General features: G+C 46.2%; 3 protein-coding genes across 3 annotated transcripts; all 3 read left to right on the forward strand.

Moving 5' to 3' along the window:
- Nucleotides 1-3332: 3332 nt before the first annotated feature.
- GGS22DRAFT_169409 (FAD/NAD(P)-binding domain-containing protein) lies at nucleotides 3333-5879 on the forward strand. The gene is made up of 6 exons (XM_047962321.1): nucleotides 3333-3604; nucleotides 3709-3778; nucleotides 3835-3915; nucleotides 3981-4331; nucleotides 4392-4817; nucleotides 4875-5879. Exons 1-6 carry the CDS (start codon nucleotides 3591-3593, stop codon nucleotides 5469-5471), a joined length of 1539 nt encoding a protein of 512 aa, XP_047816277.1. The 5' UTR covers nucleotides 3333-3590; the 3' UTR covers nucleotides 5472-5879.
- A 1357-nt stretch (nucleotides 5880-7236) lies between these two features.
- GGS22DRAFT_44223 (putative histidine kinase HHK1p) lies at nucleotides 7237-15157 on the forward strand. The gene is made up of 2 exons (XM_047967098.1): nucleotides 7237-9651; nucleotides 9703-15157. The coding sequence occupies exons 1-2, from the start codon at nucleotides 7614-7616 to the stop codon at nucleotides 14673-14675; spliced, it is 7011 nt and encodes a 2336-aa protein (XP_047816278.1). The 5' UTR covers nucleotides 7237-7613; the 3' UTR covers nucleotides 14676-15157.
- A 6080-nt stretch (nucleotides 15158-21237) lies between these two features.
- GGS22DRAFT_191032 (uncharacterized protein) lies at nucleotides 21238-21691 on the forward strand (the record flags this gene model as incomplete). The annotated part of the gene is made up of 2 exons (XM_047965065.1): nucleotides 21238-21377; nucleotides 21571-21691. The coding sequence occupies 2 exons, from the start codon at nucleotides 21238-21240 to the stop codon at nucleotides 21689-21691; spliced, it is 261 nt and encodes an 86-aa protein (XP_047816279.1).
- Nucleotides 21692-25037: the final 3346 nt, after the last annotated feature.

Raw genomic sequence — 25037 nt, forward strand, 5'->3', positions numbered from 1 at the left:
AAACCTCCGAGTTCCAACATTCCATCTCGGATGGGACTAGTTCTGACTAGGCTATTAAAAGCACCATCGTGAACTTGAGGCTCCGCGGGGTACTAGTCTTCCCGGATAACCCCCCTTACCTGTTGAAGGTTTGCTCGTATGCAACGTCGTCATCATGTGGCATCTCTGTCTAAAATACGAGATGCGAAAGCAGGATATATACTTCGGGGCCACGTATTACGGCTCACAACGCCCCATCCCCATCCCCATTTCCATCTCTATCTCTATTAACATTATTTCTTCGACACGTGTGTTCACAAAGTATTCGAAGGCTTCCTCATTGCCGGTTCCATCTGGTTGTCGGGTTACATGGATCGCTGGTAACCTGTTCTTTGTAATATCTTCCCATCCATTACTTAGCTGAGCAGCATCCTCTATGTCCCAAGCGAATGGATGACCATCTTGCAGATAGACAAACCTACGGCGCGGCATATCCCCCCGCTAGTTGACAGCTTTCACTCAACCAGATAAGGCTTCTACGGCGCGTCAGCTGCATGTCAGCTAACCGCGAAAGCTGATTAGGTCCGTGTCATACGTTAGTAGCCGAAGGTTTGTAGCCACGTGCAGTCAGAGGCTTGTCTGACCTAGACGGCTCGTGTCGTTATACATACAGGTGGTATGCAGTTATCAATAGTGCATAGAGACAGCAAGTCATTTTCTACATAGTGGTTGAAGTATTCGACTCTTACGGCAGGATCATGCAAGATGATGGAATGGTTGTAAGAGGATTGTCTTCGGATCGACATAGACGTGCTTAGATTGATTAGTAGAAATATGTATATAATACACATCTATTTTCGATTTCATTCTGCGATTTTGAGTAGTTTTTTTAGGTGATCGTCTTTTTGTTTTTCTTATTATCGCTATCGGCTGACTGTCGTCTTATTGAATGCACACGAAAACAGTTAACCCCTTTTATGGCGCAATATGCCCACTTCATTTGATGACAGGTATTTATAGTAGCCACCCAAATAGTGCTAAGCCATCGGCAAGATGATAAGATCTGTATCTACAATGCAAGCAATTGTCTTTTTCGCCCAGTATGTACCTACGTTGTATTCAATTTTGTCTTGGCTTACCGATTCGGACATTCTACCATCCAGCTATCCAGCCATTTACGAATACAAGAACCGGCCGAGTGTCAGCCTTTTTACTTCTTACATAAGTAGGTATGTAGGTATGCACACTCAAGAAGAAAACTATTCTCAACTTGGTCCTGACGGAACTGATCAACTCGGCATTTCCACTTGGGGGATTTCTTTTTAAGCCGCCCGCTGGTCCCGTGGGCCAAAACATCAACTTGAGACGGCGGCTTTGGCGACTTTGCAAATCTTCGCTGTCGATCTCGCGGAGCTAACCGGTCCTGAGGCTCCAACTAGAAGCCAAGTTCGAGAAGGGATACAGTCTTACCGACCCAAACTCGGTAGTATCGAGAGCGGAAAACAAGATCGTCGGAGGTGAAAGTACAAGTACAAGTACATGTGGGCAGAAATAGCCATCGACCTGGTCATGGACGGGACACGACCTTATCGAAATTAAACGATCTTCGAGACCCAATTTGATTGACGAATGCAACACATCAATCGCGACTGATAAGTGGGAGTAGCAGGCCTAGTATGTAGAACTAAACTGCTAAAGTATGAGAACTGCTCTACTCCGATATTAGTTATTTTATTAGGTAGGTAGATTTTTAACACTACTATGCCCTGTATGCATGTACACCAACTTAGCTGCCGGGATTCTAGAGCTGGCTAGCATCTGGTAGATAATACTCTCATCAGCGTTCCCACAACTTGACTCGCGCTGCTGTTGCCACACTCTCTCGACAAATTACCGTCACACAGATTTAGTATAACACATACAAATTCTATATAATGTATCTACCTACCTACTTACACTGTTGCCCAAGAAAGGGATGTGGTTAGGGGAGCATTGAAATGGACAGAGTCAACGAGCTTACGAATAAACCCATGAACCTATTCGTCTCGAATTACGTATATACTGCCTTAGTCAAATGCTACTAAAGGCCGGCAGCTCTAAAGAGTCTACCCGTCCAAACAACATGCAATGCCTCTTGCGTTAGTCAAAGACAGTTTACGCATACCAATATGTCGTGCTCGATATCTGAGATGCTTGGGGACGACGTTGTGCAAGGGACGGGTATGAGCTTCATCTTAATTATGAAATTGCGAACAGGGGTTTTCCCGGTGGTGCTTGGTGCTTGGTGGTAAATCAATCCTCTCTGCCAGGTGCTGCTCTCCTCTTCTTATGCTCTTATTAATCGCTGCAGCACACCGAATTTGCTCCTATCAAAATTCGAATACCTTTCACATGCGGACGTCTAACGTCTGTCTATCTAATGTCGGTTATGCATTTCACGCACAGTACTAGGTATGTCGATAAAGCAATAGCGAGTGATCGTCATAATCATCCATATCTCACCTATTAGGGAAGTTAGAGGAGAAGTCTTCCCAAGTTTACCCCTGACTTGATGGTGTTCAGTGGCTTCTAAAGGAGGGGTGGGAAACTAGCGGTAACTAAGCGGTGTTTACTATTCGTGCTACTTGGTCGAATCATGACAGCGAGGCTACTTCACTGCTTCAGGGACATACCTTTGACAGACACTTGTTGACTTTGGTCCCTGCAGCCGCCTCAAATCCGTTTTTTAAATATTATTAGCGAGGGGGAAAAGTAGATTGATCAAACTGATCTGGAATAACAGCCAACTTAATCTTCACTTCAATCCTAAATTAGAAACATGGAGAGTATCGTTTTACCAAAAAGTCTCGATTGTTCGAACATCTTGATTGTCATGTTTCGTGCATAACATCAGACATATGATTTGTTGGTTCGATTGCTTCAAGTCTTGAAGCGGACAATTCTGATTCGACGCTCCAGATTCTCGCTCAACAAGTATATAGAGGGTAGGCAACGGTGCTGCGGTGGTGATAAATAACCAAATAACCTTGGAATAACAAAGCAGCTGCAGAGTCAAGTTGAGGACTTTTCATATGCAGGTATAATGTAGCGTCTTGACCGTATCTGGTATAAGACCCTCTCTAATTGGACGGATGAAGATTGGAAATGTTGCCAAGTTGCATGACGGAGAGCCAGGGGGGTAGCGATAAGTGGGTCGAGACACACACGCTACATGGCCACTACATGGCTACTACATGGCCTACACAAGTTTTAGTGCGGTCACTCCTAGTACATTCCCTAGCTGATGGGCAGTACCCAGTACCTAGCAGGCCTTGGAGCTAACACAATTCCACAATTTTTAGTCTAGTGTACCCCTCCAAAATATCCAAAATATTATACATAGAAAAACACCACGCTTCTCTCCTGACCATCGGTCTCTTTCTTCGAGACTTCTCGTCTGCCACACGAACTTCTTTCGCGTAAACCATAGAGTTAGACAGACTTTATCCTTCAGCATTCGTTGATTTGGATAGTCTATCCATTCATTTCCGTCTTTTCAACACCCTTCTGCTTATAGAGCTTCACTTGATCCGGGTATATTTCCCCGCCTTGTGTTGAAACCCTAAGACAAGATGTGTGCAGACATGTAAGTTTCTTAGTCCTCTGAACATTGGAGAACGAACAAGATTCTGCATCAAAGTAGGAACAACTTTTTATGAAAGGTCAATTGGCTAATATATGCACTCGTAGCAACGTCGACGTTCTCGTTATCGGTGCTGGCCCTACCGGTCTAGGTGCTGCGAAGCGCCTCCACCAAGTCGTATGCCACACCGCCATTCAGACATTAAATTATCGTGGGCTAACAATTTGGTATAGAATGGCCCTTCGTGGTTAATCATCGACTCTAGCGAGAAGGCTGGTGGTCTTGCCTCTACTGACGTCACTCCTGAGGGTTTCGTAAGTCTATCAATACAAACTCGTCTCCGCCTTGCAGAAAGCTAATCGTCGATTCTATTTACCAGCTCTATGATGTCGGTGGTCATGTCATCTTCTCTCACTACAAGTACTTCGACGACTGCATCGACGAGGCTCTTCCTAAAGAAGATGACTGGTACACCCACCAGCGTATCTCCTACGTCCGCTACAAGGGCCTCTGGGTCCCTTACCCCTTCCAGAACAACATCTCTATGCTGCCCAAAGAAGATCAGGTTGAGGCTCTTGACGGTCTAATTGATGCTTCCTTGGAGGTTCGTGTCGCAAACACGAAGCCCAAGGACTTCGATGAGTGGATCTTGCGTATGACTGGTACTGGCATTGCCAACATGTTCATGCGACCATACAACTACAAGGTCTGGGCTGTTCCTACCAGCAAGGTAAGCTATATACTATTCTCGAACTGTCATGAAATAAACCGTCTAATTTGCAATATTTAGATGCAATGCCAATGGCTCGGTGAGCGTGTTGCTGCCCCTGACGTCAAGAACGTTGTGAAGAACGTTGTTCTAAACAAGGTTGCTGGTAACTGGGGTCCTAATGCCACATTCCGCTTCCCCGCCCGTGATGGTACTGGTGGTATCTGGATTGCTGTCGCAGACACTCTTCCCCAAGAGAAGAAGCGTTTCGGTAAGAAGGGTGAGGTTACTAAGGTTGATGCCAACAAGAAGGTCGTCACTCTTAAGGACGGCACAACTATTAGCTACGACAAGCTCATCTCCACCATGAACGTTGACCAATTGGTCGAGACTATGGGCAACCAGGAGCTAGTTACCCTCAGCAAGGGTCTGTTCTACTCTTCCACCCACGTCATCGGTGTTGGTCTACGTGGCGCACGACCTGAGCGTATCGGTGACAAGTGCTGGGTAAGTTATTACTGGAAGTTGAACCGCATTGAATTATATATAACTAACGATTCTTAGTTGTACTTCCCCGAAGACAACTGCCCGTTCTACCGAGCGACCATCTTCTCTAACTACTCCCCCTACAACCAACCTCAGGCCGATGTTAAGCTCCCCACGATCTCCATCGCGGATGGCAGCAAGCCTGCGAGCACAGAGCCTAAGGAAGGCCCCTACTGGTCTATCATGTTGGAGGTTTCCCAGTCTTCTTTGAAGCCGGTTGACGAGGCGAACCTACTGAAGGACTGCATCCAGGGTTTGGTCAACACCGACATGATCAAGTCTACTGATGAGATCGTCTCCACCTACCACCGCAAGTTCGACCACGGTTACCCCACTCCCACTCTAGAACGTGAGGGTGTCCTCAAGCAACTTCTTCCTAAGCTTCAAGACCTCGACATCTACTCTCGTGGCCGCTTCGGCAGCTGGAGGTACGAGGTTGGCAACCAGGACCACTCATTTATGTTGGGTGTTGAGGCTGCTGACCACATCGTGAACGGCGCTGTTGAGCTTACGCTGAACTACCCCGACTTCGTCAACTCCCGCCAAAACACTGAGCGTCGTCTTGACCAAGGCCCGTTGGCGGCCAAGAAGAGCCTGCCTTCGCACCCCAAATAAACGCCGGTCTTAATAACGAGCGGCCCTTGAAGGCGTACATGTTCGCTTAATCTCGTGCCGCCTAGAAGCCCCTATAAAATACTAGGGAGTTTTGAAGAGTTATGTTGAGCATATGGCAGTTCATGTTTGATGAGTGCGACGGTAATGGAACGTTAGGATGATTCTGATGCAATCGTGTGATGATATGGCATTATAAACCCATGTTTTTCTGCGTTAGAGAGCCTGATGAATAGAAAGAAAGAAAGAAATAGATTTATGAACCTATCGTTATTTGGTAATTGGCATAATGCACGGTGATGTAACTCGGCTTTTTCAGCCAATGGGATTCTGGTAAGGTGGAAAATCCACCTATCTATAAGTGAAAAGAGTTACATGAAATATCAATAGCCTTGCAGCTCTCAAAATCTTACATGCCTACTATGCTACATAGTTTACGTAGGTGGCTCGTAGATGATCTGGGAATGCGTAGTAAAATGACAAATCTCTTCATGTAGGTACATGATGAATATTTTGCCTCTTATAACAACTTGGCCGCATACAGTGCCATTGACGTATCTGCCGTCCTATTAGACCATTTTACGTGCGATTAAAAAATGTTGTCAAAAGAAGAGTCGTGGGATCCCCCAGTAAAGTAGGTAAGTATCTACCAAGTAGGTACCTACATATGCCACTTGTATCGACTAAATAAATGTAGCCGAAGTGACCCCATTCGCTGCCAAGGATATCCTGCTAAGGTTATGGTTAGAGTTGGATTTTTGAGCTACGTAACTTCGTCAGGACCGCAGGAGCAATGTTCGTCACACCCCACGCAGCTTGCCACGGCTCGGGGCTCCCGCACTTTCCAAAGTTCTGGTAAGAGCGGCAAATGTTCTCTCTTATCTCGACGACCGGGTCAGGTGCAGGTTTTACTAGGGAGAAAAAGAGGGGAAAGCTGGGTTTCAGATGTAACTCCTGTTAGCGGAATACTAGACATATTGAGGGGCAGTCGCGACAGAAAATAACCAACCAGCCATGTACTTTCTAATGAAATGTATTAAACGTATAAACGCCTCTCATCTACAATTTTATGTATGGAGGGTAAGAGGTGGAATGTCTCTCCTGTCTTTGTATTAGTTCATCAGTTTATTAGTTGATTAAACGAATTTTCCTGTACCACAAACCCTCTCTGGCCATTCATAATATTTACCAAGGTCTTCTTACGCTATGGAACTGGATCACTGGATCCTGGATCTTTAATGTACAATAGAGCAAACCGGTCCTAGGAGACTAAGCGACAAGCACCAAAGCACCAAATTCCACTTGCAGGATTCCACAAACCATTCAAACCAGTCAAATCAGTAGATGACGACCCTAAATACTAGTGCATCTGTTTCCTGGACAAGTTATACAAAAGCCGAAGCACAAAAACCCCGGGCGGAGATCGTCAGCCCAGACACTGAAAAGATTGAAAAGACCGAAAAGACTGCAAACATTGCAAACGCTCCAATATTCGGTTTCGGTTTTGAAGGTGGCCAGACAAGCCATGTGTGTCGCGACGGTGGCATTTCGCTTGCTCTCTTCCCACTAAACGACGCCGTGGCCGGCCTACCTCGCCTACTTGGCGTAGTACCTATGTATGCCGAACATCAATATGGACGGGTCCGCGGGCATGTCGGACGACCAGCTCGATCCCCCAGCCCGCATCTTCGATCGGCTCCGGCAACTAGGCGGCTTTACTTGGGATGAATCGAGAAGGCCATTCCATTCAAGCTATGACAACTGGTATCCTATTTTCCCGAATGCGATGAGTCTCGCATGATTGCAATAGTAGCCGTCTAACATGGAGCGTCTTTGTCTAGGCATATCTATGGCACCAGATTTATATCGCCGTACTCAACCACTACAACGACAACACCCTTGCAAGCCCTAGGCAGCCCGCCGGGGATCGTCAAATTAGTTCCGAGCCGTCCATCGCCCAGCGACATCCACGTCGTCGGCTTTACCTCTCAGAGCGAAGGGAGCAGCGAACGTTCGTCGACTTCTCCTCCCGCCTTTTCTAGCCTAGCCACCGACCTTTCCAATGTTGAAGAGCAGCAGATCATCGCGAGAGTATCCTACCATGTCCTTCGAGAGGAGAGGACATTTCATATAGCCAAGAACTTGATGGCCACCGCCGATCCGCAGGGAGTACACAATGTAAAGCCGATAGACCTCATTCGACTAAGCCCGCAACCAGGCGACCGAGCGGCCATAATCGTGTCGATATATGAGAACCCAGGGGAGAACTATCTCTTTAAAACCTTGGACTTGGGGCCGGCCTTTTTCTATGCTAGGAAAGTCGAGGACCGGTTCGAATCCTATCGAAGGACTGAATTCGCCCTAGACCCTCCCATAAGTCTAGTGCATTTCCTCGACTTCGCGATTGGTGCTACGCAATGTTTAGAGATATTACACCACGGTCATGGTATGGTCCATGGAGAAATAAGAGCAGATGCGTTTCACTTTAATATTGATACGAACAAGGTAAAGCTGATATCATTTGGCTCGGGGGTAAGATCGTTCGAACACGGGCTTACAAGCACTGGATGGTCGACGCTCTCTAAGGAGCTCGGGTCTAAAAACAAATTAGTTTATATTAGTCCAGAGCAGACTGGCCGCATGCCAGCAGAGCCAGATACGAGGACTGACATTTATTCTTTAGGTGTCCTATTTTGGATGCTCCTAACTCAGCAGCCTGTCTTCACAGGGACTTCGCCACTAGATATTGTCCAATGTGTACTAAATCGCCGTATACCTTTGGTCTCTAGTATTCGAACAGATGTTCCCGAAGTTCTTGGTCGCATCATACAAAAATGCACATCCAAGAACATATCCGACCGATATCACTCAGCTAGCGGCCTACGCCATGACTTACAAACGGTTCAAAAGTTACTGGGGAATGGCGACTGGACAGCCTTAAAGGAGTGGCACATAGCCTCGAAGGATATCTCGTCGTTTTTTATGTTACCTACGGCTATGGTTGGGCGCCAGAAAGAACATAGTGAACTTGTGAAAGTCATCGAGAGGGTTGCAAGGGGTCATGCTATTGCAAGCATTGGGGCAGCCAATCGATTTTCGGACAACTCAGCTTTATCAAGCGAGATCATTGATGCTGCTGATGTTTCCAGTGAGGGTGCGAGCTCTGTGGAAGGAGGACTTCGACGAAGTGGCTCCTTTTCACAATCCTTCTCGGATTCAAGACCAGCTAGGAGCGTTGTTCAGCCATCAGTGAATGGGACCGACACTCAAACTATTTCTGGAGATACCATCTCTTCGAATCAATCCGCTCCCAGATTAGCCAAAGCTTGGGATAGGCATCAATCGGTGTCCCTCGAACCTAAAACCGTTCTCGATACCCTCGGCGAGCAAAGACAGTCTTCTTCACGTCATAGTGGCACGGAAACCTCTAGTCTTTCGAGACAATTGGGGTCGGCGAAATTTCGGAGACGAGGCTTTTGTGAGGTCGTTACTATTGAGGGTGCAGGGGGGTTAGGGAAGAGTTTCCTCGTTCAACAAGTGTTGGCTGATGCAAGGCGGAGAGGATATTGCGCGACGGCCAAATTCGACACCGCCAGGAGAACTGCATTCGGGCCACTACTGAAACTGGTATCTTCCCTATTCAAGCAAGTATGGGGTGAGAGCAATACCGACACTCCTCTTCACCGAGCCCTGAAGGATTATGTTCGTCCAATATGGCCAATGCTTCACAATTTACTCGGACTCCCCGAGTTTCTCCTAGGCTCACCAGAACCAACCTCGGCACCATCTCCATCGCCGCAACTATCAGTCAACGGGCGAATCAACAGGATTCCCGGGAATAGACGTAGCTCATCACCTATGAGCTCTCCCGGGAAACCAGTGAAACCTCGCCCTCAGAGCCCACGTGTGACATCGCAGAGCTCCCAAGATTTCTTGCGTACTGGCGGGTCCACGAAGACGATCCGCTTAATGAACACGTTCTTGGATTTACTAAGAATATTCACGAGTCATCACTTCGTCTGTTTATGCCTGGATGATCTCCAGTTTGCCGATGATGAGTCCTTAGAGTTGATCACTCAAGTGATTTCGGCTCGGTTGAAGATGGTATTAATTATAACCTACCGGCCAGAAGAATTATCTCCTGAAAAGGTCCAAAAGATACTTCAGCCAGCCGAAACTGACGGTAATTTCTCCCATTCCTCCTCCGCTTTATTGATAAAGGCTAAGTTTTAAGTTAAAATAGAACACCCCAAATCTAGCGGCCCAAGGATTACTAGAATTGTTTTATCGCCACTTACCGAATATGAGATCCTGCAATATGTCGCATCGACATTATGCCGACCCCTAGAAGATGTTGCCACTTTGGCCGTGGTAATCCAGTCGAAGACCGCCGGTAATCCTTTCTATATGAGAGAGATGCTGAATGCTTGCTACCGCAAAAGATGCATATGGTACGACTACAAGGAAAACAGATGGCTCTTCGACTTGGATTGGCTATTCGAACAGTTCAAGGGAGAAGATAATTACGATGTCTTGAATAATGATTTCATCACACGCCGACTAAGCGAGCTCCCACCGGCATCGCGAGCTATCTTAGCATGGGCAGCTCTCTTGGGAAATGCATTCTCATTTGCTCTAATATGTCAGCTTCTAGCCGGCGATTACGACCTTGTTGACGACGAAGAAGGTCATGAGATGAGCGGAATCCTCTACCGTACCAAGTATTCCAAACAGGAGGCAGTGGCGGGGCTACAAGCGGCAATCAACGCTTGCATCATAGTTCAAGGTGAAACTGACGACAGGTTCCGGTTTGCTCACGATAGATATGTTCAAGCAGCGGCGTCCTTAAAAGAATGCAACACTCCTCAGATGCATTTCGCTATTGCACAAACCTTATTAAGGCATGGTCGACCAGAAGTCAAATCAAGAGATAATACCGCTTCTCATATCACTGAAGCAGTTCACATCATTAAGCGTCGGGTTCATATCCGTCAGCCATACCGAAAGCATTTAATGGACTGTGCTCTATTTTCTGTAGAGAATGGCGCCAGACCGACCGCTGCTAAATATTATCACAGCGCTATATTGCTTCTACAGCCAGAGCCGTGGACGGATGGCCTCGAAGACGTCGACTACGAGGAAACTCTCAAACTTCATTTGCGTGCAGCGGAATGCTACATTTATATGGGAAATAACGGGACGGCTCATGATCTTGCGGATACTATCCTTAGCAGCGCCAAAAATGCTGAGGACAAAGCCCCCGCCTGGCTTCTCCTTGCCCGAGTTCAATCTCAGAATGGAAATGCAGAGGCGGCGCTTGCTATCCTTAAAGAGAGCCTATCTCAGTTGAAGGTCGAAGTCGATACGCAGCCGACCTTGGAAAAATGCGATGCGCTCTTCATGGAGTTAGCCGCCAAGATCAAAAGCATGGACAGGGCAGAGATCTTGAATCCCCTTGGTGTTATGGACACCCACCAAGTCACCATTGGAGCTATTCTGATAGATGCTATCAGTGCTGCTTGGTGGAGTGACAATCTAGACTTCTACAACCTTTCGCTTACGCATGTTGTCCTTGCCCTTAAACAAAAGCATTTCCCTCACGCCAGTACCGCATTCCTATACGTCGCCATGATCGCTTTATCCAGATTTAACATGGTCGAATTTGCCGCAGAACTCGGAAGCCAATGTCTGGAGCTCCTCGAGCGGACCCGGGACTCTTTCTCTTCGGCTCGTGGGTATATGGTGTATGCCAGTTTCGTCAGCCACATCCAGGTTCCTATCAGCGTCTCTCTTAACCACGCAGAACAATCCGTCGAATTTGCGTCTAGCGCTGGTGACCGCATATCCGTTATCCTCAGCTTTGGCCTCTCGACTCAAATGAGGTTTTTTGCGAGCGAGAATCTTAGCTATCTAGAGTCGATCTGCCAATACTGTTGTGAGGAAGTACCAGCCTGGCACCAAGATACTAGGGGTGGAACTTTCTTGATAGCAGTAAGACAAATATGCCGTGCGCTCCAAGGCAAGACGGTGACAACAAAACCAGACACCGTTATGACGGACGATCAACATAATTCGAACTCTTACAAGTCTTGGCTTAACATAAAAACGCGAAACGGTGGCAGGTCTATTCTGATTTACGAAACCATGGAAATCATTGCATTATACTTGTATGGGTACTATAAGGAAGCTTGTGAGATGGGGCGAAGGTGTCTCGATAAGTTGGATTTGATCTGGTCCGTCCGAAACAGTCGAGCCGTCATAGTATTCTATGGCCTCTCCCTCGCAGGTCTCATGCAGCGCAAGCTGAAGGATCCGAGGACAGCATCCGACGATCTGCAAAATGAAGTTCAAGATACAATAATAAGATTAGAAGGCTTGAATAGGAAGATTAAAGACTGGCAAGTCGTTTCAGACGCCAACTATCTTGCCTGGTCAAAATTATTGGACGCCCAGATTGCGGAGCTTCGCGAAGATCATGGTTCTGCTATCCGACACTACGAAGCGGCATTAGACCATGCCTCAGAGTATAGTCTTCTTTTCGAGGAAGCCCTTGGGAATTTCTTGATGGCTGGCTTTTTCGTCAGACAGTCGGCAAGGCGTTCAGCAACGGCGGGCCTGAGAGAATCGGTTGCCCTTTGGCGTCAACTGGGGGCGGCTGGAATTGCACAACGTATAGAGGAGGACCACGCATTCCTTCTCCATAGTCCTGCTCGCCATTCAAGAACAGCTGAAGTCGCCGTACAGACCGATTTTGCTGGTGACTCTGCGTCTGTAACGTACGCTGCCGCGGATGGCGAAGACGTACCGCAGTCAGTACAGCCGGTCAACGAAGAAACGAAGGAAACCCGGATGGCTGCCTGGCGCGGCTCAATGCAACCTGAAGCCGGTGCTGGCTTGCCTGCTCTCGATATGATCGACCTTCACGCCATTCTAGTTTCGTCCCAAGTTATCTCATCCGTTTTACGAGTTGATGATCTACTCAAGACGATGTGCAATGTTATCCTCCAAACTTGTGGTGGGTCCGCGACCCAAGCAGCGATCATAGTTCAAGATGAAGACGACGAGGATGATAATTGGTGCATTGCGGCCAGTGGAGACTCGGAAAGGGGTGCAACAGCCAATCTCCCTGGACAACCACTCATTGGCTCATCACTTGTTGCCGAGAACGTCGTTCTATACTGCGCTCGGTTCCGCGAGGTTGTCTTCATCCCCGATCTCATCAGCGACGAGCGATTTGGAAAGGTTAGCGATTCTTGGTTACAGACAAATTCATTAAGCAAGGCCGTCATCGCGATACCCATTTGCCATGGATCAAAGCCACTGCTCGGAGTACTTTACTTGGAGGGTGAACCAGGTAGTTTCACTGATCGGAACGTCACCGTCCTCCAATTGCTGGTGAACCAGATCGGTATCAGTTATTCCAATGCCCTTGCCATGAAGGCAGTCGAAAAGGTATCATCAGAGAACGAGGCCATGGTCCGGATACAGAGGCAAGCTGTCGCAAAAGCTCGAAATGCCGAGGCTAAGGCCAAAGACGCCGAAGCTGAGGCCAAACGTAATGTCAAGATTGCCGAAGAAGCTGCCAAAGCCAAGAGTATCTTCCTTGCCAACGTCTCCCACGAGCTACGAACCCCATTGAATGGTGTTATCGGCAATTCGGAACTTTTACGAGACAGTAATCTCAACAAAGAACAACTTGAGATGGCAGATTCCATTCGAGTCTCCGCGGACCTCCTACTTACGGTCATCAATGATATCCTCGATTTCTCCAAAATGGAAGCCGACAAAATGAAGCTTTACATTACTGCCTTCAACCCAGAGGAGATGATGCGCGAAGTCGTCAGAGCTGCCTCGTATAGCAACCGAGAAAAGACGTCCAAGAAAAGTGTACAAATCATTCAAGATATCGATATACCACCAATGCTCATATATGGCGATCCGATCCGCTTGCACCAAGTTCTTGGGAATCTTATTAGCAACAGTCTCAAGTTCACGGAACATGGCTCTATCACCATTGGTACCAGGGTGGATTTGAATACCCCTGAACATGCAAAACTTACCTTCTGGGTCGAGGATACGGGCATTGGCATCCCGCCCAAACAGCTAGCTAGACTCTTCAGGCCCTTCAGTCAAGCGGATGCAAGTACTGCTCGCAAATATGGCGGTAGCGGACTCGGCCTCAGCATCTGTAAATCGCTCATTGAGAATATGATGAAGGGGGAGATTAAGTTGGAGAGTATAGAAAATAAGGGTACGAAAGCCTGGTTCACGGTCACCTTCAACAAGACGACACCCGATGTGTCGGCAGGAGAAGCCCAACCCGTTACTACACCCTCAGCTATTGGAGGAAGACGCGACTTCCCTCAGCCATCACACAACCAGCATCTGTTGCATCCAGTTATGGACTTGGCAAAGATTCCAAAAGATCAAATTCGCATCTGCATCGCAGAAGATAACCTCATCAATCAGAAGATTGCCATCAAGTTTGTGCACAAGCTTGGATACGACAAGGTCGATGCTTATGAGAACGGGCTCAAGGCAGTAGAAGGTCTACGACAGAAGGCCACAGAGGGTATTCCTTATCATGTGGTCTTGATGGATGTACAGATGCCTCTTCTAGACGGCTATGAAGCCACAGCACTTCTCCGAAAGGATCCCATCGAGGAAGTGAGAAAAGTCTTAGTCATCGCCATGACAGCTTCAGCAATACAAGGCGACCGAGAACGATGTCTAGCATCGGGCATGAACGACTACCTCGCCAAACCAGTCAAGGCAGATTTACTAAAGAGAAAGTTAGACACCTACACTACAGGAATCCTCCAACCCCCAACCCCTCCTGCTGGACACCATCCGGATCCTATATCTACGCAAACAACACCGACGGAATCCTCGGATAGCAACGTCACACCCGTCCCTAGTCCCCCTACGGTGAACCCGCTCAACTTTATGACCCGTTCTCCACCTCTAATCATACCAATGCAGAGCATAGACTCTGCCTACACTCCCAGCGGTTCATCCAGCGACAAGACGTCGGATGAGGCCGTTTCTCCGACAACGCGACGACCACGGAAGTTGACGAAGAGCCGGAATAATAGTGAGCCTAAGATCGTGTCACCGAAAGCTGTCTTAACCAAAAAGAACCCAAAACCATATTCAAGCAGTTCGTCTCTTCTAGAAAGCGATACGAGTCATGATGATTTATTATAGGATTGACGTTACTTGATACATTTGCAGGCGGGCCGGTAGTTAATCGGGAGAGGGTTTGAATCCCAAATAGACGCATTCCGGAGTTGTAGGCGTCCGAATGAAACTTGAATTATCTCGAGATGGTTGAGAGGAATCCCATCGCATTTTATAGAAACATCATGCATAACTACCTAGGTAGTCAACATGAATGCTTCTTTCTTGGCGTGGATAGAATGACTTCATCCATGAACGAAATTGCATACAGGCTCCCATACTTAGCTTGTCTAGAACATCTTCTAGTTATCTATTTTTCTTCTATTCTTCACTTCTCGCACGTACGAGTCCACGGTTGACTTTGCGGGCATCCTGTTTCTACCACACAAAAATCGGTATATCTAATCGTCACGGTCAAGGCATACGGGGGCGGCCGGGGCGAAATTCTGGTGTTGGGATTATGGAGCATACACGGGCATCCTTTTGTTTTTCTTCTTCTACCGTTTTCCCCTTTTTGTTTCCAATGTTTCCAATGTTTTCAATTGTCTTTGATTATCACATGTTTCGGACTATGGGGTCTCTGTAATGGCAAAAAATATCATGGGAAGATGCGATTGACGAATATTTTCGAATGGCTTTTCTAATGTGTCTGGCGAGAAGCGAGGCACGTTTTTGCCTCGCTTGTTGAGATCATATATCATCACGAATTGATAGAATACGTACGCATGATGAGGGGACACATACACACATACGACACGCACGCACGCACGCACATATACCATATATACCTAGGTACCTACACACACAAACACACGCGCGAAGTTTACGCGGTCTTGGTTTCATTCCGGGATGGGGTGAGTTGGGCTATGTGAGACGATTTTGGGCGACGATATTCGCTGGTTAGACGAATACCTAGGTACCTACCTACTACACGACCGAAGCAAGCATACATTTTTCGCTTCGTGGAAGGCGGGTTGGTTGGTCTGCTTGCTATTCAGGGGCGAGGGAGGAAGTCGAAGAAAGACAGACCTCCCTTCCTCCCACTTGGTCGGATTGGCTTGGCCGGTTGATTATTAGCCCTGTGTCAAGAGTCCCCAGACACGCGAATACGTATTTAGGAATAAAGAACAAATCTTTGGACACGCTGATTTATGTGACTACTATCTCAGGTAGGTGCTGTATACGCTATAGTCTACCTATATAAAGCCTACGGTGAGCGCTTATGATAGCGCCGACTTACATACGACAGATGGTGGCTTATTCCCCTTTGGTGACGACGTCTCGCTAATGAGAAGTTCCACATACCACATACCTACGCGGATACTTACATGACTCTAAATTCCACGTGGAAGACCCATTTCCCCATCGCCAGTCCACGCCGGTCGAAAAATGCAGATCCGTCAACGTCTTAGAACGGTAGCTGAGAGGCGCTGCTAGCGGCAGCAGTAGTTAAGACATACGCGCCCTGTCCCACTAGGGGGCGCCCACACAGAAAGGCCCGAGGCTACGGAGCGAGAAAAAAAAGTTAAAAAATAAAAGAAGTAGTAACCTAGAGGTTTGTGTAGAGATTTCCAGTCGGTCCGAGGCGGTCCACCGGAAATAAGAATTACTCCAACAAGAGGGGAAGGGAATAAAAGATTAGAAGAGAAACTCCCCGAAGGAAAATAAAATAAAAGGGGCGCTATAGATTTTTTTAACTCGTTGACCCACTGCTAGAGGCTTTAGCCTATTGCCGCCAAGTTAGGTTAATGAGTTAGCACGTAGCAGAACTTTCGTATGAACCTCTATAGCCCCGACAGCCCGGGACGGGTTAATAAGCCGTGATAGTCGGTCCGCCGTAAAATACAGCCGTGATCGCCTATGTGATCTGTGATACTTGATGTAGATCGGGACAGATGCGAAGACGAGGCCCTATAGAATCGGTGTAACAAATATTACGCGGTGGCCTTATCTCCGGCCGCTTCTTGGTTAAACTAGATTATCCCGCGGTTGGGACCTTCGTCGATCGGGCAAATGTCATCAAGGGACGAAAACAGCAGGTGGCACAAACGGTCGGGGTACTAAGTTTCTAGGGATGCCCTTTTCGGAGATCTTGAGGCTTGTCGTTATTAATTAGTCAAGCAAACCAAATTAGCTAGTAAAGTGGCTTGCGCCCTTCGAAGCTAAGGGCCGTGAACGCAGTAGCTAATATTTACGAATCTTGGAAAAATAGATATCGTGTATATAGATACCGAAGGTTGATTGCCTTGTATGGGCAAGGACAAGCCCCCTAGATCTAAGGGCCAATAATCTTTATAGTCGGAGTCCCGGGTGCTCAACTTGACGGAGTCACCTATTTGGACTTTTCTTGATGGAGTTCCCAGGCTCGAAAGTAGGCAACCGACGATACAAGGAATATTGCGGCTCGAGAAAAGTATAGCACGTGCCTGATCCGTTTCACTTCTTCTTTCCTTTTTCACACGCGAGGCTCGGAACCTAACCTATGTGGGAGTGAAGTAAAGAATGTCACCAGGGAATGCCACGTCCTTGAAAAGCGGGAGGCGTCATGATAGCGTGTTTCAGCCACGTATCTAAGATCCAATCCAATGGCAAAAAGCAAATTTTTTTTGTATAGATCTGATAATCGCTTTTCCGGTCGATACGGGGCCGTAACAGCGGAAGGATGTGGCGTCCACACAAATATGGCGAGCCGTGTTATCTTGTGGGGGTAAAAAGAGACTTCGAATGAGCGGTAGTTCCAATAATTCCAAATTCTCTGTGCAGGATCTGGTCAGACAACTGCTTCAGTAAATTAAAGGTTTGGCCGTTGTGATGAAAGGGATAATCGTAGTAGAGGTGGCTGTTAGGTCTGTCACAGGCTGACCAAAACGTATTGATTACATAGTTGTCAATGCCATGGTCAAGGTTCATATGTAAAGGATCGGCGCGGGCCAGGAATATGGGAAGGTTGCCAGTATATGCTTGCATGTCGTGTACCACACGCTTTCATGTAGGATATTTTGACATCCCGACTGGGAATCTCGTGGTCTCGCGTTGCGGTCAACGATCGGCCGCCGTAGCCGCTAGCCTGCTTTACTAGGTACATGCTGTTTCCCGGGATTCTTGCCTTTCTAAGAGGCGCCACCTAGGCAGGAATGAACCTGGTACGCAGGACTGGTGACAATCAGTTCGCCCAACTCATGCCAGAATGGATACTTAACCACTCATCCCGCATAAGGTCGGACCTCGGTTTCTGAGTTATACAAACTTGCTCACGTTGGTGAGAACTGGTAATTCTCTATAGGCATTGCTCGAGGAATGCATGATTAGGAGACTTCGTGGATGTCACGAGGGTAGCGACGACGCTATTTTTGTGAGTCCCAAGTTAGGTATTAAAGACCATTCTGAGGAAATAAAGAGGCTATAAGAATCAGGCAATCAACCCTTACGTCTCGTCTGTGGTAACTTCGGGATTGTTGTAATGAGGAACCCGTGAGATACACTGATCTGTGGTTATTTCGGCTGTTTGGATATCAAACGTTAGTAGTCTAGATGCTATTAAGAGATTATTGAGAAGCTTTTCCTAGAGACGTCGGTCAGCTGGAAATATCAGAAAAAATGAATGTCACAAGTTTAGTAATACCTTCTATTTCAGTTCTTGCTTACACGTTGATTACAATCTTCGCTTCGGATGCATCACCAATGCAGTATGCGTTTCTCGGCAGCTAGCCTGCTGCAAAGTAAATGCCTAGGTAGACATGTACTGCTCTCCGGAAGTCCGCTCAGATTCCACACATGCTGCCGGCTCGGTTTGCTGAGGGATTGCTCGATGCCGTAAGTGGACCGTTACCAACTTCTAAGCACAAGAGCGTTGTCAAGTGCCTGCCTGTATTAGCGATATCGACGTTTCTCGTGACAGGGAGGTACCTACATACATAGTACACGCTTAGGCTATAAATGTAGGGAACGGGGCACGCTACAGTCGAATAGTTTAAGGTTAGCTTGCCCGAGAAGGTTCAAGTTGTCGGCGGCTACGAATAAACTAACATTAGACTATCCGCTGTTGTGCGTCTTCTTGGCTCTCCACTATCTCCAGTCTCGAGGTCCATTCGGTTGTAACAGCGAGTCCTGGGGACCCGAATTATAATTGGTAAGGCGACAATTACCGGGTCAAAGTGTATGACCCATCAACCTAGGGCAATGACCTAACTGGGTCGGTATAGGTATGGAAGTTACCGAGCAATAGGAACCGCTGCCGCTTAGAGCCAGATGCTAGAAGGGAGGAAATAACCCCAATGCGGAAACCCCATCCGTAAGCCGACGCTTTGCAGCGTACGTATCAAGCTGTTCTCGAGCATCGCGATGAACTTGCATAGTCTGCCTAAGACATTTTGCTGTTGTTCATTTAGAGCCGCGCTGTATAATTCCGGCTCGGAACTGGACAGTGCTTTCGATCTGGAACATTCATAGGTTCCACTAGTTCGCTGTCGCTACCAGAGATTATGTGTAGATCAGCCCAGTATCTTCTATCTGCATGTTCGTATTGTACAGATAGTAAGCCCCCAAGGATGAGTTGCGGAATCTAATAAGATGAAATGTAAACACTTACTCATAACTCGTACATACAAACTTCGGAGAGCAATAATAAAACCCCCTTCGAAATGACAGGTTGGAACGTGTCAATCTTCGTACTCATATACGATCGCTAGGTAGTATATTTGGCTCTGGCCGAGTCTCGGATTTACGGATTAGAATCCAAACATCGGCTAGTATCGCAAAGGTTGCCGAGTTGGTGTTTGATTTGCATGGCGCGTTCAAGTTACCCATTACCAACATACATAGTACATCCTGCCTCTTGTCACTACAATGATGTAGATGATGCGAAAGGGCTGGCAACGGTAACGGAGCGCGGGGCCGGAAACAAGTGTTCAAGGGATGATACAATCGTAACATCTTTAGCTCTTTGGAGTTGAGAAAGTCTAGAATTGAAGGTGGTCGTTTCAAAGTTCGTCTCTTCGTCTCCATCAGACAACCCTAATCTCCAAACTGGGCGAAAACGTAAGAGCCAACATTTTGAGAAGGTACGCATGGCACGGTGATGCATATACTGTGCTAATGTCTTAGGGGTCGTACAAGGTTTAAGAATACATTTCCGTCTCTACTCGAGCCTGCCTAGTTTATTATTCAAATGTTGGTTGTAGCTTAGGTCCAGCTTCTACCTAGTAGGGTTCTGCATTATACGTATAATGAGGGCACTATACGGTATAATATTATACACCCCACATTATACCATTATACCCATACTAAAGGTGTATAATAAACGGTATAATGTGGTATCGAGGCCAAAAACTTCCACTAATCGACGATTTTCTCCCTTTTCTAATACATACGATGCCTCAATTGATCAAAGGATATCTATTAAGTACGATCTCTAATTCAGTTCTTTCTGAACGCGCTTTCTGGGCGCAGAATTATATACATACAGGACTTTCCAAGTGATCGATAAGATTAGATCAAAACTAACAAGCTGGGTACCTACGTACAAACGCGCCTTCTAAATCTCTTTGAATTCTATCGATGAATAAATCGATCGCATGGAATAAGAAAGCTATAGACAATTACTAGATCACTTGAGAATTGGATAGGGTTGTTTCAGATTTGTATCTATTTTTTTCGAGGTTGTGTAGGTAATTTTAATAGTAATTAGGTTGATTGATTGAACAACTTGAAGCTATTTTGAAATAAAATTGTATGTGATATATGAATAACCCCTGTATGTGGAGTATATATGGGGCCGAAAGGTTTCTCCGTTCCGTTATACGTATAATAGAATCATTATGCGGTATTGGTATAATACATTATGCGCATTATGCAATTTTGCATTATACATTGCAGAACGCTACTACCTAGTAGCTGTCACCTAATAGTACCTAGTAGCTTTTAGCTTACCAGCAGCCAGCTATCCCGGCCAAGACATATACTATGTGGCCTATTGCTGATTGGTCGACTGACGTTTCGTCTTCCCCTTTTAGGAATTACGAGACGTAAGTACTCTCGTATCTCTAGTTCTAGCTCTACCTAGTAAACTTTTAATAGAATCCTTTAACATTATTCTGTACATCTTCAATTTTGTGTTCTTTTCTTGTTTGTATGTTGCCTTTTATTACTGCCTATAAATGATGCATATCCTAAAAGACGCATGAGATGCATAAGTACGAAGTAACAAGTAGGTATGTATGTGGATAAGTAAAGATATCAATTCATTGAATCGATATCTTAGAATATACACGTATGTATACAGCCACTTACGTTCTCATAAACGCCTTCAATGTTCTACCTGAGTGTTTGCTTGATGGGATTCGTCGAATCTTTTATCGTTAGTTATGTGTATTCGGTAACACGAGAATGGGTAGTAGACGCTATACATGTTGATAGGCATCTAAGGTCATATAAATATCGAGCCCGTGCTTCGTATCCAATGCTGCTGTATGACAGAATCTGCATTTGCCTATAAAAAAGTTCCGGTCTCACAGATAAGAAGCGATTGGTAATGGTTGCGCCTTTCGTCATAAATCATCAAATGTTAAGGCAACGGCCCATACGAGCGACAATGTTTACGAGGTGCGCCGCAGAAGAGCTAGGCATGTTTGAGGGACGATCTGTTTACCCAGGAATTATTGGTTACACGCTGTGCTGCACCACATTACACGTGCTCGTGCAGACGGTAGCCAGGTTGTCAACCACTGCGCCGTAATTCGAGAACTGGCTGGCTCATTTACGGATGAACTTTGGAACTCTGAATCTTAGATATTTATTGAATCCTTAGCATTGGATTTGTGTGCCGCACCTGTGTTACTCCATCGATAACAAGGTTCGACGTCCAGTGAGGCTCTCATGTTGCTTGTGTCCATCATCAGCCACAAACTGACGTATCGACTTATAGCGATAGATACTATCCTATAAACGGTTTGCGGCTATACGCTGTAGGGGAGACAGCTAACGATTTCCGCGTACCAGATTTTCGTCTAACGCCAAGCGGCAACATTCGGTTATGGCGTCGATGAACTAGGCACGAGCTGAAATTCCCACCATGTAGTAACGAAAATCGCAACGGCGAACATGTCCAAAAGTGGCAGTAGCATCAATGCAAAACCCACGCGGTATTCCTTGCACATACGGTAAACTCTTCGTCTTCGACAGGGCTCTAAACCAAACATGAACTAAGGTTGAAAGCAACCTTAAATGCCGGCATTTATATCCATCACCTGATGACTCGACATAGTCACTGTTTTCAGCACACACGGGAAGGCCTTGACAAGGAGTTAAATCCGGGTAAGGAAGTGGTCCAGGGCCAGGTCGAGCATGGCACTAATACAGCATACATCATGTAAATATGTATAGGTAAGTACCTAGGCATGCTGGCTTACACGGAGGGGTGCCATATGTAGTACGGAAGAAACTACGGGGTTTGAATTGGGCGAGCTGGATGTGATGGAAAAAAGACAAGAGGACCGCATTCGGTTGGGAGTAGTCGCATCTGAGTCTATCTGTTACGACGAATCTTACCAACATAATTACTGGTTAATTATAAGGACTCGATTCTAAAACTATCAAGGCCGTGACAAGAGGATGGAAACTCTTGAAAATGCGACATGGACATTGGGCGATAGCTTCGTGTAAATAAGCAGCGTTACCAGATTTCTGCATGCAACCCATGTTATCCATGTTCATGTTCATGTTATCCCATGTAAGGTGTGAAGCACTTAGGCTGCATGTTTAGGGTCGCTGGGATTTGAGGTATGTACGAAGTACTCATCCAGACTGCCAGACTGAACCTTCTAAGCCATGATCCCTCGTCATCCTATGAGAAGGAGGGAGAAAGAGCAGTCAGTGAAAAGAATTCTTGTGGCTTAGCGGATTTTCGAACATTCTGCCCCTCCTTTAGTCTCAACCGATCTAACTGTTTTGGTTCTTTGTAACCTTGTAACCCATAAACCCCTCCCGTCAATCGTCAATCGCCCTACGCTCCGCCACTGAAATGTCTGCAACAACGATAGCCTTTCCCTATTTCGACATAATTGTCAACCCCCGGCATAGAAAATCCGAAACCCTTGTCGTAAAAAAAAAATAGTAAAGTACATGATCGATGTTTCAGAGCGGGTTCTTTTCTCCTTCTTTCCACATAACAGCATTGGTCCAATGTCGAATGTCGGATCTAGATGAGGTAATTCTCATTCCGCGGACTGGGATGGTCGACCCGGCAGAGTGACTCTGGAAAATGACCGCAATTTATACACTATGTACTACATATTATACATGTAATAATATGTAATATGTAAAATGTATGTATTCTGTATGTGACGAGTAACTACCACGTTATTGCAGCCCTCCTTCAATTCCCCGAACCCCCTAGTCTTCCGCCTTAGTTGAAACGTCTAAATATGAAAGATCGACTTGCCTAATCAGGCTGACTATGAAACATTGCCGACAAGGGCTGCGAGAAGGCGAAACCATGCAAATATGCAAATACCTGACCTATTCGACTTTTGATTGCTCAATCCCTATAGATCTGTACAGTAGACCAGATTGTTTCTTTACCCATACATAATCGAAACAACATAACACGGTTAAGACTTTCGGTCCCGAGACACGGCGTTCTTACTAAGTATGTAAATAAATCACCACCTTTTTTTCATCTCTTTTTTTCAGGTACGTTCTACCTGATGGTTTAGGTCAGATCTCTCCTAAGTTGCTACTAGTTAGGCTCCCCCTAGGCAAGGGACAAGCACCGCAGCCACGCGACCGCAGCAGCCTCAGAATCGAACTTTACTTCTCTAATGTAATATGGTAATTGTATTACTGTTGTTCGTATATCTTATTTACCTAGGCAATTCTTCGACCTACCTAACATAGACTCTGATCCTAGGTATACGGGTAATGCTGATCTTTCCAAAGAGGAAGTCAGCTGCCAAGATACTAGGATTGTTTGTTCCCGTTGCGCGTTGCGCGTTATCAAGTTGTTGCGAGATCGGGAATATTCACAACTCTCTTACAGCTTACACCGTTGGCGTTGGAATCTTCCAGGTTGGTTACAGGATGAGCGAACCCCTTGTTTTGAGGAATAATCGCAAGACCCCGCCATCGTGCATACTTTGCTTTTACTCCAGCCGTGTAGGGGACGCATGTCAGCTAAGTATGATGCCTTGATATTTTATGAAAAACACCATTCTTCATACACATAAGAGACAGGAAACTACCCAAGCTATGGTACTATATAGGTTACATTGCACAAAAGTCTCAAATCTCATACTTGGGTGTCTACAATATCATACTCTGATCTGGAATACAGCAAGTTGGATTGAAACTCGTTGCGTGCCTACTCGCCTGCATTAAGCTTGATTTTTTTTTATCGAGTACATTCTTCCATGCAGACTACCTACATACATACACATGCCTACATGCTTGCATACGCTAAACTGGAAGAACCGGCGTCGATTCCGTACAGTCACGCACGGTATGGAGTACTTACGTCCCGACCTAGCAAGTTTCTAGTTTCTCTCGGTCTTGTACATACAACATACATACGGCACACAGGTAACTGGGGTACACGAGCTGGGGGAGAGTGGGAGTGGGAGAGCTTCAAGGCATGTAGTAGAAAGTACTAGGTAGAGATGTCTCTTTCGTACAGCCACACATACATACCTACATACATATGTACACGCACGCACCCACACAAACAACGACTTAACCTGGGTTACGGCTCTGTTGACTGGGGGAAAGACTAGAGGATATCAGTTATTTGTATTCTGTACACTCCTTCTCATCCCTTCTCGCGGCATGACTCGAGAGTTGGGTCTCGTCTGAGGCGGCCTCCTACTAGGTATAGAAAGTACTTATGGTATGGTACATATGTATGTATGTAAGTAAGTGGATGTATGTTGCTCAGCCCAGAAAGTAGCCAATGATTCTAGGCTATTTTCTATCAGAAGTACGCATAGTAGTGAGGGTAGGTAGATGTTTTTGTAACTATGTACTTATCCACATACCTCAAGCGCGAAGTAACTCCACTTTTCAGCTGCTGACGCTTTTTTCCCAAGCCCCAAGCCGGTATAGAGCATTGAGCAAGTACATTCTGCACTGTACTTGCCCCTTTCGACCTATCCATATTAGTTTCGCACCTACCAACGGTCTCTGCCGGATTCCCTAACTACATATACGCATATACATAACGTCTATACATAATTCTTACCTATGGATGTACTTACCCTCACACACACACGTATATTATATGCCATGTATACTTAAGACATAAAATACATAACGTATATATACTTAGACCTGAACCTAGCTTCGTAGGTTATGTGCCTAGTATTGCCTATATCCAGGTATTTACATAGGGTATGTAGGTAT

This window comes from Annulohypoxylon maeteangense, assembly GCF_022496945.1.
Source record: "Annulohypoxylon maeteangense strain CBS 123835 unplaced genomic scaffold GGS22scaffold_15, whole genome shotgun sequence".
Classification (NCBI taxonomy): Eukaryota; Fungi; Ascomycota; class Sordariomycetes; order Xylariales; family Hypoxylaceae; genus Annulohypoxylon; species Annulohypoxylon maeteangense.

What these genes read in the sequence shown, in the direction of transcription:
- GGS22DRAFT_169409 (XM_047962321.1), top strand. An exon ending in ACGTCACTCCTGAGGGTTTC is followed by an intron (nt 3,916 to 3,980) that starts GTAAGTCTATCA and finishes TCTATTTACCAG; the next exon opens with CTCTATGATGTCGGTGGTCA. An exon ending in GTATCGGTGACAAGTGCTGG is followed by an intron (nt 4,818 to 4,874) that starts GTAAGTTATTAC and finishes AACGATTCTTAG; the next exon opens with TTGTACTTCCCCGAAGACAA.
- GGS22DRAFT_44223 (XM_047967098.1), top strand. Translation starts at nt 7,614, where the DNA reads ATGGCCACCGCCGATCCGCAGGGAGTACACAATGTAAAGCCGATAGAC. An exon ending in TCAGCCAGCCGAAACTGACG is followed by an intron (nt 9,652 to 9,702) that starts GTAATTTCTCCC and finishes CTAAGTTTTAAG; the next exon opens with TTAAAATAGAACACCCCAAA.